Source organism: Triturus cristatus, chromosome 7 (genome assembly GCF_964204655.1).
Source record: "Triturus cristatus chromosome 7, aTriCri1.1, whole genome shotgun sequence".
Lineage (NCBI taxonomy): Eukaryota > Metazoa > Chordata > Amphibia > Caudata > Salamandridae > Triturus > Triturus cristatus.
Window position 1 is genome coordinate 1,678,281,576 of NC_140590.1, and position 18,180 is coordinate 1,678,299,755.

General features: G+C 44.1%; 1 protein-coding gene across 1 annotated transcript in view; it reads right to left on the reverse strand.

Annotated features, from left to right (window-relative positions):
* Positions 1-18,180, reverse strand: part of SCNN1A (sodium channel epithelial 1 subunit alpha) — a 117,521-nt gene that overhangs the window by 56,203 nt on the left and 43,138 nt on the right. Inside the window, exon 2 of the mRNA XM_085619792.1 lies at positions 48-364. Coding sequence (XP_085475918.1) covers positions 48-355 — 308 coding nt within the window. The 5' untranslated portion in view covers positions 356-364. The remainder of the gene's footprint in view (positions 1-47; positions 365-18,180) is intronic.

Genomic DNA, 18,180 nt, shown 5'->3' on the forward strand with positions numbered 1-18,180 from the left:
TACGTGAACTTATCTACACTGTTGGTTCATTCGCACAGACCACCCACCTGTATGGGTTTAGCGTGCACACAGTGATGGCAGGGAAGAGTAACTTGTCCGAGTTGACGTTTATGTTGATGCTGACTGGGTAGCTGAAATATTGACCAAAGAGAAGTCCAAACTGCCAGTAGAGGAGGCCGAAGGTGACGATGAAGAGCACGACCCAGAAAGCAGTTTTCATGCGATTGTTGGGTGAGCAGGCCAAGCGGATGGTGCCATGAATGGTCGTGTTGTTACAGAAGAACTCGAAGAGTTCGCGGTAGGACGAGTAGAACTCGATCAAGCCCTCCTTCCCTTGCTTTTTCTCTTCCGACATCTTGGCTCACTGCAGGAGGAAAAGAACGGACATTGTCAGAGGAGGAAGATCGTCAGGGGGTGATACAGCAAAGACACAATATGGTGGCGCCCACCTGTAGAGCTACAGATGGGCCAAAATAGAAAGAGGAGACCCCCACGTCTTAAGGACAGAGGAACCCTCCACTACGCAGCCCATTCCATCTCCTTTTCATGGCATCTCATGGACAGCAGTAGAAGGACAACACTGCATGGATGTCCACTGTGGCATATGGAAGCCTCTGACTCTATAATTCAATTGACTTTTTGTTCTAGGAAACTAGGCCACACAGCTCTGCTGTATCAAACATTACCCGGAGAACCCCATAGGAACTATTTTTTCTTTGCAACTATCTCAGTGAGATGGTTGATAGAATCAGCCATTAATGTAAATACTTTTTTCGCTCTTTTAAATGTAGACAAGCTGCACTTTACCATCCTGCAATGTTTTACGGGTTTTATATTATTATTCGGGTGTGTGACTTTGTGATCATTGTTATCAGGCAGCAGCAAAAACAATATTCGTGGTCTTGGTAAGATTGTCATTTTTTTCCATGCTGCATACATTTGCTAAAAACGAATGAAAAAAAATCAAACATAAAAAATAAGGAGCCCAAGAGCACCAATCATGGGACTTAAGTGCACTCCTTTGCAGGTGCTAGTGCACATGTGATCAAGCAAAACGCTGTCACTTTTGCAAGACAGCCAATGTATATAACGGGCTGACCCATTGGCCCTTGCTGTAAGGTCTTGTGGGTGGAAGCAAATGTGAATGACACGTCACAGACAAATCAATGAGGTGGACTGAAAAAAGAACTCTTTATGTATGTATTTTTATTATGTTTTATATGGAAGTCATGAGACTGGAAAGGCAGCTAATGCGGTCTCTATCCTAGCCCTAATAAGCATTGGCAAAGCCAATAGATCTCACCGCTTTTGACCTATTGACTTTGCCAGTGCTTTTTTCCAATGCTGTGCATCAGAAAAAAGACAAATGCATCTTCTGGGTCCTTCTAAAAAAAGAGGTATAAAAACCACAGCTGGGGAGTGGGGATGTGAGTTGGAAACAGCACACGTGGGAGAGCAAAAAAATACAAACTCCTATGGAGCTAAGGAAACAAGAGAAAAATAATTTGCTTCATGGGAAGCTGTGGAAGCAAAGAAACCATAAATGAGAAGGATTGTAAAGAAGATATAACCCGATGGAGGGGCACACAAGAGGATGAAGGAAAGCCATCAAATAAGATGCAAGTAAATGTTATTAACAAGAAAACCAACCAATGGTAAGCAAAGAACTGTCCTAAAGCGAACTGTAAGTATTGTTATGGGCCACAATACCTCTTGGAAAGTAGCTCTCTGTAGGTGAAAAAAAATGACCCTCGCTGGCTGACTAGTAAAAAAAACAGTGGAAATTAGGGTCGGCTGTTGTCTCACACAACCCTTGGGCACTGGTGCCTATGTGTCTGCTACATTATTATTAGTCCCTTGATCTGTCCAAACTCGATTACGCCAATAGCCTCTACCACGGATCACCTTTAACGACCAGGAAATGACTACAATGGATTCAGAACTCGGCTGCCAGACTACTCTTGCATATCAAACCGCGAGACCACATCTCACCCGCCTTGAAAGCCCTGCATTGGTTACCGGTTGCCAGAAGATCCACGTTTAAGCTACTTTGTATCACCCACAAAGGAATACATGGAATGGGACCGCTCTTCATAAGGAATAAAATCACCAAACACATTCAACAAAGGAACCTCCGCTCTAAAGGGGCATCTCGCCTCAAAATCCCAAGATACAAGAAAAAAACCATGGGTGGCATATCTTTCTCTGTTCAAGCAGCCAAACTATGGAACTCTTTACCCCCCAATCTAAGATCCACCAACAACCACCTTATCTTCAGATAACTACTCAAGAATGGTCTCTTCCCCACATAAGCACCATACGCAAACCGAAATTTACAGCATATTGCTCTGTATATAAGCATTTATTTTCACTATAGATGTGTACCTATCTTTGTGTATTACTTTGCATAAACATGTAGAATAATTACGTTAAAAAAATAATCTTTGGTCTACATGTACTTGCTTCCATTGTGCATCTATGTACCTCCATGTACTTGGATCTGTGTGTCTTACTTTTCTCCTGAAAAAGCATATCCAATGCACTACCCTATTTCTCAGACTGTACCTCTATCAATATCTTTAATCTACATTCTTGTTTAAGTAGGTCTATTTTCATCCTCTAGGTCTTACAGCGCTGGGATGCCCATGGGTAGCCATGCGCTATATAAGAAAGTATTCATTCATTCATTCATTCATACATATACTTAACTCTTATGCATCTATATACTTTCAATGTACTTATGGATCTATATATTTATCATTTTCTTCTAATTTTACATTTCTAATGCACTACTCGATTTCTCAGTCTATACTTCTCACAATTTATCTTCTAGCCCAACTTTCTGACTCATCTCCAACTTCTTTCTACTACTGTTTCCAATGTACTATCTTATTTCTCACCCTACACATCTATCAATATATCCTCTACATCCACTCTCTCATTTATCCCAAACCCATACCACTACTATGATCCCCAAAATTACCCTTTCTAGACTCTCTCCTCCTCTACCCCTCCTTGCATCATCTGACACCTTTTTTACTATACCGATCCCCCAAAACAAACCTTTCTGAACTTTTCTCTTTGACTCTTCACCTTCAAAAACCCTTTTTACTCATCCAATAGCCTCCTCCTACTGCCCTCCTACTGCTATGACCTTAAAAAAAAATATTTTAAAAAAATTTAAAAATCCTTCACTCTTCTATCCCTACACTATCTTTTTCAATCAAAATAACAGACTAACATGTTCATTTCTCAAATTCCATATTTCATTATACTAATTCACCACTAATCCTTTATGGGTTCCAGAATAATGGGGAGAGGGGCTGGTCTAACGGCTAGGGCGGTCGACCTCGAATCTGGGGAACTGGATTCGAGTCTCGGCAATGACGCTGAACTTCCTGTGATTCTGGGCAAATCACTTAATCTCCCCGTGCCTGACAAAAATGAATGTGTGTCCTCATGTAACGTAACTGGTACTATGTAAAGCGCTCTGATACAGGATTCAGGTCAAGTTTGCGCTATATAAAACTGTTTAAAAATAAAAAAAATAAAAAGTGTAGCATGCTACTCGCCATAAAAGCGTTTCAACACCCCATCAGGGTTACACGCGCTATATAAATGCAAACCTTTTTCCCTTTCCCTCCCCTCCCCAACCCTTCTCAATCCAAATAACTGAGCAACATATCCACCACTCAAATTAATTTCATGTTTCACCATACTAATTCAACACTAATCCTTATGGGTTCCAGAGTAGCATGCTACTCACCAAAAAAGCGCTTCAAAACCCCATCAGGGGAAGCAAGCGCTATATAAATACAAACCTTTTTTCCTCTTCTATCCTTCCGAATCCAAATAACTAACCTATCCACCACTTAAAAATTACTTGCACGTTTCACTATACTAATTCAAATCTAATCCTCTATGGGTCCTGGACTAGCGTGCTGCTCGCCGAAAAAGCGATTAGATGCCTCGTATGGGGTAGTAAGCGCTATACAAATGCAATTACAATACAATACGATATTTGTGAATCTACATTTCAGTATGAAGGAACTGTTCACCTGAAACGTGAACTTTCGACATCCCAGCCATACCCTTATGCCGAAGACCTGCACCACCACCTGCATTTATTAAAAGGTTGTGGCAAATAAGCGGCTCAAATACTCTGGATGTTTTTGGAGACCCAAAAACAGCTATTTGACTTTGATAGCAGAATCATATATCTTCAAGGCATATGGAGAAAGAGGCCATTATGCTGACATGGGAGGCATTAAAAGGAGCTTCTATGTGTGATCAGTACGCCACAACATATTTATGGTATGTTGGAGTCTTGGGCATGATGTCAATCTGATGCCAATTATGTGTAATGTATAATTCGAGCCACATAGATGTGCCTGTTTAGAGGCCTGGCTTGGCAGGTCGGGCTGGACTGTTCCCATGAGGCACAGGGTCAAGACTGATTTGCATATGGCTGGGTCCAAACTAGGGTGGTCAAGTGAGCTAAAGAACGATGATGGATTCAACAAAAGAAAAAAGGATGATGTAGCCACTAGACCTGTATTTCTGTGACTTGGCTACTTTGAGCTGTTGGTTCTGTTCTAATTATGTTGAAATATTTACATATTTAAAGTTTTTCATAAGATCATATGTATTATATTGTTTTCATGTCTTATTCAAAATATCTCATAATAGTTCATTTACAAACAGCATAAATATGAACACAGTCTACAAATACATTTCAACAATCCCTTCTATGTATGGTGGCATCGCTGTTGTATGGAGAAGTGTGGCTCAATGATTAAAGCGGCAGACCCTGATGCAGAGGTCTAGCCCGGGACCAGGGTTCAATTCCCTGCCTCGGCGGGTCTTGGGCTCAAAAATTCCACGGACCTGATCATTCTCGCCTCGGTGCCTATTCCAATCATGGAGTCCCACTCTGCAACTCTGGGCAATAGCTTGCTTAATCTCCACAACGGCCCCCACAACGCTAAGGATGCCTGGCCTCCACCTTGGGGGTGCCCAGGAGTGGACGCCTCACAGGGAAAGCCAGGATGGGTTCCACAGTGGTATTCGTACAAGCGCCTTGAGACCCTTGCAGGTGAGTAGTGCGCTATACAAGTATCAAATTTACATTTACATTTGTATCAAAGATCATACACTTTTTTTAAGAACTGATTATCACCATTAGAAAAAAATCCAACTTACCTTATAGCTCATCCTCTCATTCTATCATACAGTATGACTCAGACACTAGCATACTAAACACCCATACTAACAACCCAGTATACTGTACATGCAAGAAAGTAAACCACAACAAAGGTGTAGAGTAAATTATTGTCCGCTGTGGTGTTGTGGGCTGGAATCTTTTTTCCAGGGAAAAGGTCTTTTTTTTTGTTTACTTTCAAGCATGTTTAATACGCTGGGTTGTTAGTATGAGCGTTTGTAGAACTGTTGTTTTGAGATATGCCAATGTGAATCACTCTTGTTGTGTAGATTTCTCGAATTTACTGTGACTTTTATCAATGTTGATTTGCACGAAAGTGACAAATTAAGTCCCCGAGAGTAAATTTATATGAGTTTCATTTATATTCGTATGCACGTTTTTATCTCATGGGGATACTATGAAAATCCGGCTAGGATCCACCCCTTGTGGACCGGGTCTGGACACCTCTTAATACTCCTATAACGAACCTGCTAACTCACCTCAATAAACAACTGACCCCCAACGCACCTGGTGTGCCCTCAAATACCTATAGCTGTATGTTCTGCCGTTCGATCTGTCTTTTGATCAAAAAGGTCTCCCTTTCCTCAGACTCACCGCCATTACAAATAGTAGAACTCTTGCTTGTGGTGCCAGCTGAGAGGCCAAGGGCTGAATGGGAATGCACGCTCCAGTTTCACCTCACATTCCTGAGCAGGGCAGTCCACTGGTAAACAGTGAGACGCTCACATATCTGAGGGGGATTTCAGACCCGATGCTTCTAATCTGCCACCGAATCCTCACCCTACATTCTCCCAAGTGCTTAAAGACGACTGCATTTGCATTGGGCGCTGTACTAGTGTATGCTTTCACCAAACTGGTTTCCGGCAGCCTCAGCTCTTTTGGGATAAAATGTCTCCATCTGCCTTTGGGTGAATGACATTGAAAGGGAAGAAAATTAACAAGCCTTCTCCGGGACCCATGCTGCCCCGAGAAAGTTGGAGAGGTGAGGGCTAGTGAGACAGAGGTCATTCGTGCCAGGCATTAGAAGAGGCCCAGTGACGAGGTTCAGAAAGTTAGAAAGGGTCGGGCATGCCCCGGAGTAGATGGAATCCTGGGAAGGACCTACGCATTAGTGCAAATATGTGTGGCATGGATTCATCACTTGAAATAATTTCATATTTCCCTATACTAATTCACCATTAATCCGTTGTGGGTCCGGAGTAGAACACTACTCACCGAAAATGCGCTTCGACTCCTCGTTAGGGGTAGTACGCTACATAAATGTAATTACAATTACTGGACCAATGGCAGCACAGAGTCCAAACATGCTTGATGTTGTGTGAGTGTACAGTCACTACCACGTTGGTGTCACACCCCCCCCCCCCCCCCCCCCGCCGCCAACTGTGGCTTCGGTTCCTGTGCTGTGGGGACAGGCTGGTTGCAACTATGGCAGCTCCAGGGTCACGCAGTGCCACCATTCCTTTCCTTCTAGGCTTGGCACCAGGCACAACACAAGCATTGGCTCCATGATCATGAGAAAAGTTGCGTGGCTGGGGTCACAGCTAAGGGTTCCTGATAACTACATGTCACCAGGGACAGCAAGTTCCAGTCCATCCTTTCCTACTTCAATATACTCCGAAATAAAACTTCATTCTAGTCAGTATTGATATGAGCTAGGGCTACACGTCCCAGAATGCATTGGTGTGTTAAAGGAAAGACTGAAAAAATGTGTCTTAAAGACATGAAGTCAGCCGCTAACTTTGCCTGGCAAGATACTATGGCCATGCACCCAGATACACGAGGGGAATGGCGCACACACATTTACACCCTCAGACTTTGTACTCGTTCCAACCCTCAAACGACTCTTCCTTTCCAACACTGTGGAATGCAGTCCAGCATACAAGATGTCTGGCTGCACTCTGGCAGGATTGTTTATTTTTCTGTGCATAGCTGAGCGCCCATGAGTTTCGAGAGGAGGACTAGGCGGCCGCCCACGGTAAACAAAGCCTCACGTCACTGCAGGAGTGTGCTCCCGGGGAGTAGCCTGCGCGTGGCCTCTCCCAGTGCATTGTGGTTGTTTCAGCTTTGCATATTTACATACACAAGTGGTAAAGTAGATGCCTCAGGTTGGGTTGAACTTTGGCAGCACTTATGTACTTCAAAACAGTCAATATAATATGGCCTTTACATTTCCCAAAACATGTCCTTGATGGTTCAACATTGTAACAAGCATTAGCAAAGCCAACAGGTCTGATATTGGCTGCCAGCCTTTTGGCTTTGTTAATGTTTGTTTTATTTGGTCATGAGTTTCACAAAAAGTTATAGTTACGGAAACTGCTCGATATTTCATGTTAGCCTAAAAAGATATAAACAGTGGCTGGAAGCAGAGATATATTTTTAGGTCTCAAAAACACCCATTGCCAAAGTAGTCTTTGGTACTAAAGAGAAGTGCTTTGTGTATCAATGTGCTCCTTGTGAAAGATAAGAATGTGCCACTCAGTCAATTTAGCCAGTGGCTGAAATGGGCTGATACGCTGCCCCGTACTGTGTGCTGTAATGGGTGGGAGAAAATGTGAATGACACAAAAACAGACCAATGAAGGGACAGCACTGGTGAAATCCCCTATAAGTAAGTAAATTGTGCAAATAATATTAGTAAAAATCAAAAGGTCTTGGCTAAAGCCATATCTGAAAAGTGTACCTCCAGTGTGACGAGCTTTAGTAGCCGCGGTCACACAATGCCCATCATTAGTATTTCCAGAGCAATCATGAAGTCCTTTCAGAGATCAGCAGAGACACATAGCCTCGTCAAAAAATGCCCCCTTGGACTCAGTTGTGATATTTTCCTTTCAAGGCAGAGTCCACATGATCTGGCTGGACAGGCCGGGCCCGTTCACAGAACAAACTTAAGACAAAATCCTAAACTTACTACCATTTTGGTATTCACAGAAGGCACTTACTCATTTTGGTATTCACAGAAGGCACTTACTCATTTTGGTATTCACAGAAGTTAGGAGTCCTAATTTAAGGACTCCTAAATGCCTGATGTGAATACCGAAAGTCTTAAAGTTAGGACTTTCCTCAGTTTAGGAGTAGTAAAGTTAGGACTCCTAAATGCCTTCTGTGAAAACAGAAAGTCTTAAAGTTAGGACTTTCCTCAGTTTAGAAGGAGTAAAGTTAGGACTCACTTTACTACTCCTAAACTGAGAAAAATCCTAACTTTAAGACTTTCGGTATTCACAGACGGCATTTAGGAGTCCTAAAGTTAGGAGTCCTAACTTCTGTGAATACCGAAATGAGTAAGTGCCTTCTGTGAATACCAAAATGGTACTAAGTTTGGATTTTGTCTTAAGTTAGTTCTGTGAATTGGGCCCACCGTGCCGGGCATCAGGTGTTTCCCCAGGAGGCTGAAAGGGTGGGGGCCAGTTTTAAGATGGTGGGGGCAGGTGCTGCAATGTTGGCCCCTGTTACAAAAGCAGCACTTTACACTTGCAGGGTCCCCCCAGGGGCTGGTCTGACAAATTTGCCAGAGCTGCTTAGTGTTCAGAGTCCAGCCCTGAACGTGATAACTAGTTGCCAATTCATGCATCCTTCTCTGAAGGCATAGAATCGCATTTAGAAGATGATGGGCAGCTTGCCACATCCAGAGAGGTCTTAATTGCCCCCCACCACCCAGAGAAGAACCACCCACTCAAATTAGACCGCCCCCACCCCCGTGCTGGCAGATCTCTCTGCTGAAAGTGCAATCCTGCCACAGTCCCCCACAGAAAGAAATAGCTACAGAAGCCCCCCTAAGTTGGGTGGACTTCCATCACTGTGAGCCGGAGAACCGGTGGTGAATGGACCAAGGGTTTGAGGCGATAGAGCCTGCCGAGGAACAGGCATCTGCAATGTGGGATTTTCTCACATATAAATGAAGTGGGTGAACCGCGGGTTAAGGGCAGGGCTTCTGGTGCACCAAACCCTAAACTAACCCCACAGTGCCTTAGGACATTTATGCATAATTATGTTCTGCATCGCGTTACCTTGTGCCTTCTACGCCTCAAAACAACGCAGCAAACAGAATGTCTGCAGTCTTACGGGATTATTTATTCTCCATTGCGTCGCCAAATAACTCCAATGCGCTTCAAGAGGAACAGGGTTCTGCTGCAGAAAATAGTTAACAAGAATTGGCAGAGCCAATATTCCTCGCCCATGCAAGCTCTATTGGCTTCGTGTTTTTTTGTTGTTGTTGCCGTGTTGTACAGCAGCACAACTTTTGTGCAGCATGGCTAAATGGAAAAAAAAAAAAGTTCTATGACGCGGTCAATGCTGGCCACGTTATAGCGTTTAAGCTTTTTACTTTCAACTAAGATGTAGCTGTACAACAAGGCAAAGAAAATATTGACAACGCCAAATACCTCTACCGTTTTTGGTTCTAAACCTTCAGCTACACTGCACATGGCCAGAGCAGCTGTCTTCGGGACTGGGGAACCCGCTTTGGATCTCGGCATCTGCTGAACATCTTGTGATTCTGGGCAAATCACTTGGTCTCCCCTGCCTAAAAAATGAATGTGAACTTGTGTAATGTAACTGGTGCTCATGTAAAGTGCTCCAATACCTTCAGGTCGGATCGAGTTTGTGCTATATAAAAATGCAAAAAAAGGAGGAAATAATACCTCAATCACAGCACGAGCAGAGGACCATATCATTCTCTACTTCGGCCCTGCTCCACCCAAACAAAAGGAAGTGATGCAGGAAGTGACGCTTCGCACGTGCGTGAAATTGGAAGGCAACAAAGATGAGTGGCAATGACGCACGCTGCCTGCAGCCGAGAGCTAAACATGGTTCCCTATGAAAACTGATACTGAAAAAACACTACTAACATCTACAGCTAAAAGCAGAGATCTCAAATTTCCCAGTTCCATATGAGAGTAGCTCATGCATTCTGGCATATTTAGTCTAGTTTATCCCATAATAAATTCAAGAGTAAAGAAACCATAATGCAAGGAAAGCACATGTACTGTATGAGCTACTCATGAATGGAACTGCAAAACCCGAGACCTCTGCCTCCATATACAAATACAGAGATGGTCATGTTTGATCATATTAAATCTAGCTAACATCATTTCTTACCTAGTGTAGTATGCTTGTGGGCAAGTGCTGGGTAGTGTGTTTAAGTGCCTATTGACATTTTTGTATGAAGAGGTTATGTAGCACCACGATTTTGGCAGCAGATGTTTGTGCCATTTTGTGGTTTATTTTTTTCCAACTTTTGTTTTCACATCCTATAAAGAACACAACAATCTCCAATTGTTTACACGTGTGAGCGTGTAGCAATGATCCTAAAGGTCTGTGTGTTAATGAAACAGCTTCAGTTAATACATTCCTAAAATGTCTGCTTCAAAAACTATGCCGACTTGGCCACCCAAGCTAGGGTGAAAGAGCCACCCTCACAACCAGCAGTGTGAATGTGGTGAAAAAAGTTACCACACAATTGTCAGGGACAGTTCCGCGATGAGGGCGAAAGGGCGTCACCCCCTGAATTTGTTTCCCCGGACTCCATATTAAAAATGTTAAACAACATTAAAGGCCACCCCCCAACCGGCCACACCCTTGTATAATTTCAGTTGTCCTGCACAATGCAGGCAGATGCACGAGAGTGCCCTCTCTCGGTGGAGGTGGGGCTGAATTATGACAGCAGACAAGCTTAAGTGCAGCATTAGTGCGTATGTCGGGTTGGACAGGTGTCTTTCTCCAACCAACCCGACATGTGCACTAGAGGACTCTTCTGCCTGAACACCTAGTGAGCTGGGGAATACAACCCCAGCCTCCACGGTCTCCTAAGCAGCGCTAGTGAGGCCTGCTCAAGCCAATCCTGGTGCTGCTCTCATACCGTTTTCCAATATAAACCGCATGGGAGCAGCGTCTGGATTGGCTCCAGAGAGGCAAATAGACCTAGTCTAGCCCTGCATACGACGGAGTCAGCGCGGGGGAGGGAGGTGTGGTTCTTCAAATATGGGCAGTCACTGTAAGGGTTTATTGTGAACCTATACAGCGATTGGTCATTTTCTGTTCCTTTGCTCTACTCTCTGTTCCATTCTCATCATGCACGAGGCGAGGGCCTGCAAAACGAGAGGGTCCAGGGTGTGGCGGCGGTCTGAGAGTTTATCGCATCCCTCCAACAGTCACTTTATGCCGTAAAGTAAGCCGTATACTTCTTTTTATCTGGTGCTGGCTGTTTCTGTTCTTTCGTAACAACATTATCCACGTAGGGGATATGATTCCGAAGAACACGGAATCTGTGCAAAGATACGACAGCTTGATTGTTGATACTCAAGTTCGGGGGCGGCTCCTCCGTTTGAGCGGAGGAGCGTCGCCGCACAAACAAAAGCCCCAGTACAGAGCAGAAAAATAAAATGGTAATTTTCTTTTTCATTATCCGTCCCAACCCAAACAGCGCGTCAGGACGGGGTGGGGCTATTGCTGCAGAGTGGCAGCAGGGAGCTTTGTGGTTTCGAGTTTCAAATGCGCATGTCTCTTTGGCCGGCCGTCTTGCGATGGCCAGCCAGGCATGCACATTTAAAAATCTCTCTAACCCAGCTATCCAAAGACGGATAGGCTAGTGAGAGCAAAGGCCTCCAGTGCTCTTGTGAGCGCTGATAAAGTCCGCTTCCACCAATCCTAGCGATGCGCTCATGCTGCATGAGAGCAGCGCCAGGATTGGCTGGGAGTCGGGAGCCTCCCTGCTGCCTGCCTCGAGCAGAGAAGACTCGAGGAGGACAGCGCTGTTGAGAAAAGGGACTTTTTTTTCTTCATGTGCCCACCCCACTACTCTCAAGACTTGCCAGCCACCACTGCTCAAGTCAAGTAAAAATGAAAGCAAACAGTGTGTAACTTGCATACAAAATACTTTCCCCTTCATAATGCATAGAACTCGCCATCCCATCTCCTCGCGCATCACTGTCTGCTCTGTAATTTCGTGGCAGAATCAAACGAAGGCAGACTTGGAGACCGCGGGCATGGATATAATCTATATGGGCAAACTTCAGGTTTATATTCTTTCTACAGCGCCTCATGGACATCATTTGGAGGTAGTCAGTGGTCGCAGCTGCGACCTCTTCCTTACTCCCTGTGCTTGCTTTATGACCCCTGACCTCAGCTTTCTCTGGGGCCAGGGGTCGCAAAGGAAATGCCAGGAGTAGTAGGAAGCAAGCTGCGACCCCCGACTACCTCCGGATGACATCCATGCAGCGCCAAGGTCATCTCACATTGAAAGTGTTATGTAGGAAGGTGTCATTCATGTATTGTATGTACTGTGATCGCAAAGGTTGTTTTAAAGCTACGGACATATATACATTTCCTGTAATTTGGCTGCGGATGCTTGCTTTGGTGTCCTGGGAATCCGCTGCGCCCTGTAAATGTGAGAGCAGCCGCATCACAGGTGATAATTAAAGCACACAATGTGCTGTGCCTGCAACGATCATAAATAAATAAAAAGAATGATCGCATCATCATGTAAGTGGAAATTAAATCTGACACGGCCCGCGTTCCTTTGAAGTTGTCGAAGCTTCGCCCTGCAAAGGAAACAAGCATTTGATTCAGCAGAGCTGCTGAGCTGTGAAGGGCCTGCTGTGGGTTTCTGCTAGTATAAGGCTGGCCCCTTTAAAATGCTGGGGATTGGTTTGTTTGCATGGAGCTCCAATGACGTTCCCCAGCTACATCTCTTAACTTGCGTCATTAAGGGTGTCCTATCCGTTGCTAAATCAAGGATGACGTCCTTCGAGCGATTATTTTCAAACCAGAGGTTTCAAAATATTGCAGGCAGGATTAAGGAACACAGAACCAGCTTACACAAACACAAACAAGGCCATGTGTTTTTTCCTTTTGAAGTTTTGCTTAGTAAAGAACAATAAAGCCTGGGCCAGTGATGTCTTCGTCTATGGAATGCAAACCACTTGTCGTACTGTACAATTTGCACACCACAATACTTGTTGAACATAAGTTATGCAGTAAGAGAAAGGACAGTTTTAATGTGTTTAAATATTTCAAGGCACAGGTTCATGCCAGAAACCGGTCCCAGGATGCTCGTTTCCGGTCCAGGGAAGGCATGGCTTGGCAGTTCGGGCTGGACTGTTCCCATGAGGCACAGGGTCAAGACTGATTTGCATATGGCCATGTCTGAACTGGGGTGGCAGAACGGTGATGGATCAAACCCAGATCTGTTGACTGGGTGTGAGTGTTTGATTGGTTCTGATGCTCCGTCCATCACCACCCCCTTTTGTACCGCTAAATATTTCAAGGCACAGGTTCACAATTACCATATTCCTGCATTCTGAAATCTGCTTTAAACTGCACCATTTTCTACTTTTTTTCCAAATTGTTCTTGTGACGAGAGACCCCCCCCCTCCCCTTTTGTTAATCGTCTCACTCATTTCACTCTCGACACAACAACACATTCTCAACATTTTACGCCCTCACCACTTTCAAATGTCACCTGCCACCACTGCAATCGATGACCATCTTTCTCAAAACAGGAATTCAAGTGTCACTGGCATGTTGGGACAAAGTACCAGCCCTCCAATAAAACTGGAAATGTGGGTACTGACGATGTACCCCAACTTTGGATGAACATTCCCAGGGCTTACTTTGGAGGAAATTCAGCCATCCTACATGAATATGGTGAAATTTCAGTCATGTAACGCATCCCAAAAGTGTCTCGGCCCAAAAAGGCAGCCACTTCGGAGAAAGAGGGGGTTTAACCCCGGCCTCTATGTTTAAAGGGTCCATCTAATATACGTTGCCACAGTAGACCTCAAAACCCAAGCAGACATGGTCAAAGAAACAACCAACACATTTTGTTATGCTTATTGCTGATGGTTATGTAGATGTACGACTGGTTTGAACGGAACGGTTTGTTTTTATCTACAATAGATGGCTCCTTAAAATATGGCAAACCTTGCACCGTTCCCTCTGCAACACTAGTAGGTGAAGGGTCTTCCACACAAAGCCAACTTCAAGTCAGTAGATCACCAACTCCCTTCTTTAATTGCCTTTTGATTTAACTTCCCATAGTATTTCTTTCTTCTGCATTGGAACCTGTGCTCTTAAATCAATGCCCTTTTTTTTTTTAACAAAACAAACTAGGGTTTTTTGCACTGGAATTCTTCTGGTCGATGAGGTATACCATAGCTGACAGGAATTTCGGGGGACCCAAGTATAATTTGCATACGAGAGCCAGCATTTTGTATTACACCACTGATGGGAAATGTGCGATATGTTTATCACAAAATTGTTATGTCTACCGGGCATAGACACCATAGAAAATCGGTTAAAGAGCATGAGAACAAATCTCACACACAGGCAATCAATTGCCTCTCTGTGTTCAGAGCTGTGCTGCCTGCAGTTCATACATTAACTCAGAAAAAAATGAGCTGCAGACAAACATGTTTGGAAGCACAGTCCTAGTGGGCCCTGTGTTTAGAGCTGTGCTGTCTGCAGTTCTACACTAGCTCGTGAAGGGTGTGCTACAAAGCTCGGAAAACAGAGCTGTAATTGCTTCTCTAGGTTTCTGAGCTATACTGCCTGCACTGCATACATTAACTCACATTTTTTGGGGGTTAATGTATGCACTGTAGTTAACGTAATTTCAGGAACAAATATATGGACACGTTTCTGTGCCCACGCATCAGCCCTGAGAAAAGGGTGGAGCCAAAGTTTGTAGAACAATGTGACTGACAGACATTTTAAAATAGAACCATCACTGATGATTCAGCTTTATAAAACAAGTTTTACCGAAATGAAATTGAGGAGACCTTCACCTTTGAGAACAGGAAGCGGAAATGCTCATCTATGAAGAAAGTGGCCTGCACCACAGCCATATGAGGCAGCTCAGGCAGTATTTTGCAAAGGAGCCGTAAAACTACCTCTTTAGACTCCTTAGCACACAACGAGAATTTGAAATGGTAAATCGGTCTAGAACCGGTTCTCAACATGGTCTCAGTCCTGGGACCGGCTTGCCGGAGAGGGACAGGCGGCACGCCTCTCCCCCGTCCCGCCCTCGTGTCTTTCTTCAGCTCTCCCAGTAGTCCGTCGTCTAATTGCGGCCTCATTAGATCACAATGTTCTCTTGAGATGGAAGAGGCTGGTTCCTTCCAGTTCGATCCGGCGGGTGCTGCCTCGGATTGAAACCTGCGTCGCCTGCTCCTCCGCCCTGCCTCTGCCCTCGCCTCCTTACTGCAGGAGCAGGCGTGCCCATCCCAAACCGAAATTCATGAACTTAAACCTAACGCCAGGTAGAACAGGACGAATCCGGTGCAGTCCATGAACGCCAGCCTGCCTGCGACCCTCCACAGGGATGCAACGGTACCGAACCTAGCATCCATACAGGTGTAGCCTAGGACCTCTTGGTCTAGGTAGTCCTAGTGTTTTTTTTGCCCTGAGTTGGCATGGCAGCAGTTTCTCCAATTCAAAATTACTATTTTTCAGCCCTTCCTAAAAATACTTGGGGAATTTACAACTTCCACCAAAATATTGTAGGACTGGAGTCACAACAGTAAATAAGCCACCTGGAGTATTGGGGTGAACATTGCTCTTTTCCTAAAATATTTTAAGACGGGAATTAGAATGCTAAATTTGACCTACAAGTGTCCCCAAGCCCGCTGCTGCCCTGAGTAACACAAACAGGCGTCTTTCTACAGAGCAGGGACCCAATCTCGTGTGTCACAGTAAATAGGTAGATCCCCTTACCACACATATATCAGAATTGTGAGTTTCAGCAAACACAGCACGCCCACACCACATTTTCCCTGCTAAATTCAGTACACCCAGAATTTAACAGTAGTTCATTTCATCAGGTCAATCTGAAGAAAAATGTCCAGACCAGGATAAGTGTATTTTAGGGCAGGGGAACCTATTTTTAGGGCAAAACTCGTAATAGGTGCTGTTTAAGACAGTTGCTAAATTCTGAACTTTGTAGATAGAGCGATAGAAAGAGGCAGATAGAGAGAGTTGATGGACATAGTCTCAGCACCGCAGTTGGCAGTGAAGCAAAGTAACACTCCTGGAAAAGAGGACATGACCTTAATTTAACCACAGCTTTCTTGCTAAGAGAGTTGGAGTGAGCCGCGCTCTGCTGCAAACAGTAATTCTACACACAACTCTAAAATCATTGTACTTGTGCTGACTTGCAGGCAACTTCACAAGATACCTCCTCATCTAAGGCGCAGCACAGAGCTGTAGACGAAAATTAGCAGATTTGAAACTATCATCCATCTTTACGATTGTGGCTGCGAAATTTGCCTTCGCGTAATTATAGAAAATTTAGGGAAAATGTCATTTAGCATTATATTTTACACAAGGACGCCATTTGTGCTTAAAAAAAAAAAGGTACAAAAATCCAATTTGCAACTGACAACAGCTGCTCACATAATTGTTGTTTGTGGTTGGGTTTGTGTTGTTTCTGCGCTTTCATGCTATAATATTGGCACAACAGTGGTGTAATTACACAATGTGGCCCAATGGCTTAAATAAATAAAAAAAATCGTAATATAAAATTCCCAAATTTATGTAAAATACGCTGGCATAATTTATATTTCACCCTGGACTAGCCATTGATTTTCAAGCCAGTCAGACATGTGACTGCTTCAGGGCTATCAATCAAGTCAGTGATAGGGCACAGCATTCAACTCCATATCTGGGGACGTGTGCATTGCATTTATCCTAAAACAAGCATTGGCAAAGTTGAAAGTTCTAGGTTTTGGGACCTACTAACTTTGCCAATGGTCTTTAGCCATACTGTATATCATCACCCACGCAGGATGCTTGTGGCCAGGGGTGGGAAGCATCACAAAAGAGGAAAGTTTTCAAAACGACTACGGTGCTTGATTGCAGAGTGTTTTTTAAAGAAGGTGGAGTTTAAGTTGAATACAGTCGTACCACTGTGAGGAAGGTATTAGTCATCGATCACTTAAAGCACTAGTAGTGACAGAAATTGTGTGCCACCACTTTAAGCATTGAGGTGGTCGGAAGCATAGGAGGGGCTAGAGCAGAGCACGAACAGCCGTGGTGCTCAATAAAGTATAAACTATTTTTCATTAGGATCCATGTCTAGAAGATATCCCTAAAAGTACCTAAATGTTCTCTCTGAGAGCCATCAGGCCCTGATCTATCCGTAATTTGTTCCCACACATCATTTCAAAAAGAACATAGCATGATGTGTGTATGTATCACCTACCTAAAAATCTGTACTCTAAAATACAACATCTTAAAGGATAAAATAAAACAAGAAAAAAAGCGCTACTGAGGGAGCAGCTGTAATAGAGAGGGCTAAGAAATAGTACCTCAATCACATCGGGAGCAGTGGAAGGGCAATGATTAAGTTGAATCAATTTGTGCTTGGTCCCTGCTCCACAGCAAGAATCGGAAGGGAAGTTTCACCTGCACAGGCCAATTAAGGAGACTGTAAAGAAGAGTGAGGCTCAAGCCAACAAATAGTAATCAATGGGCGGGCTCTGAGCCCTTTTTCTAAACAATAGTGTCTCGCAAGCAGGGGTGCAATGCTCTCGAAGCCTCGACCCTAAAAAAATAGAAGGAGCACTAATTAGCTGAAGTGATGCATTATGACATCACATGGACTGACATCACAGTAAGGGAAGCCATAGTCCAATCAAATCTTTGATGAGAAGATTGGCCTTTTTTCCCCTTCCTTGCTTGCCACAGCCACCTCCTGTGACAACCACCCAATCTTCAAGGCAAATGCTGCAGTTTCAGCGATGCCTATGGAGCAACACCGAGCTGGAATTGCATGGTGTTTGGCATTCCAAACCATTTAGAAGAGGTTGGCAGATGAATGTCTGACTTTAGGGCAGTTTATTTGGAAGAAGCTGAGCTGCTTCAATTAATACTGACCTAATAATTTACAGTCATATTAGTAACTCCCTTCCGTAGCCGGAAAACTAAACAACAGATACAGTTTATAAATGGCCCCAATTTTTACTTTGC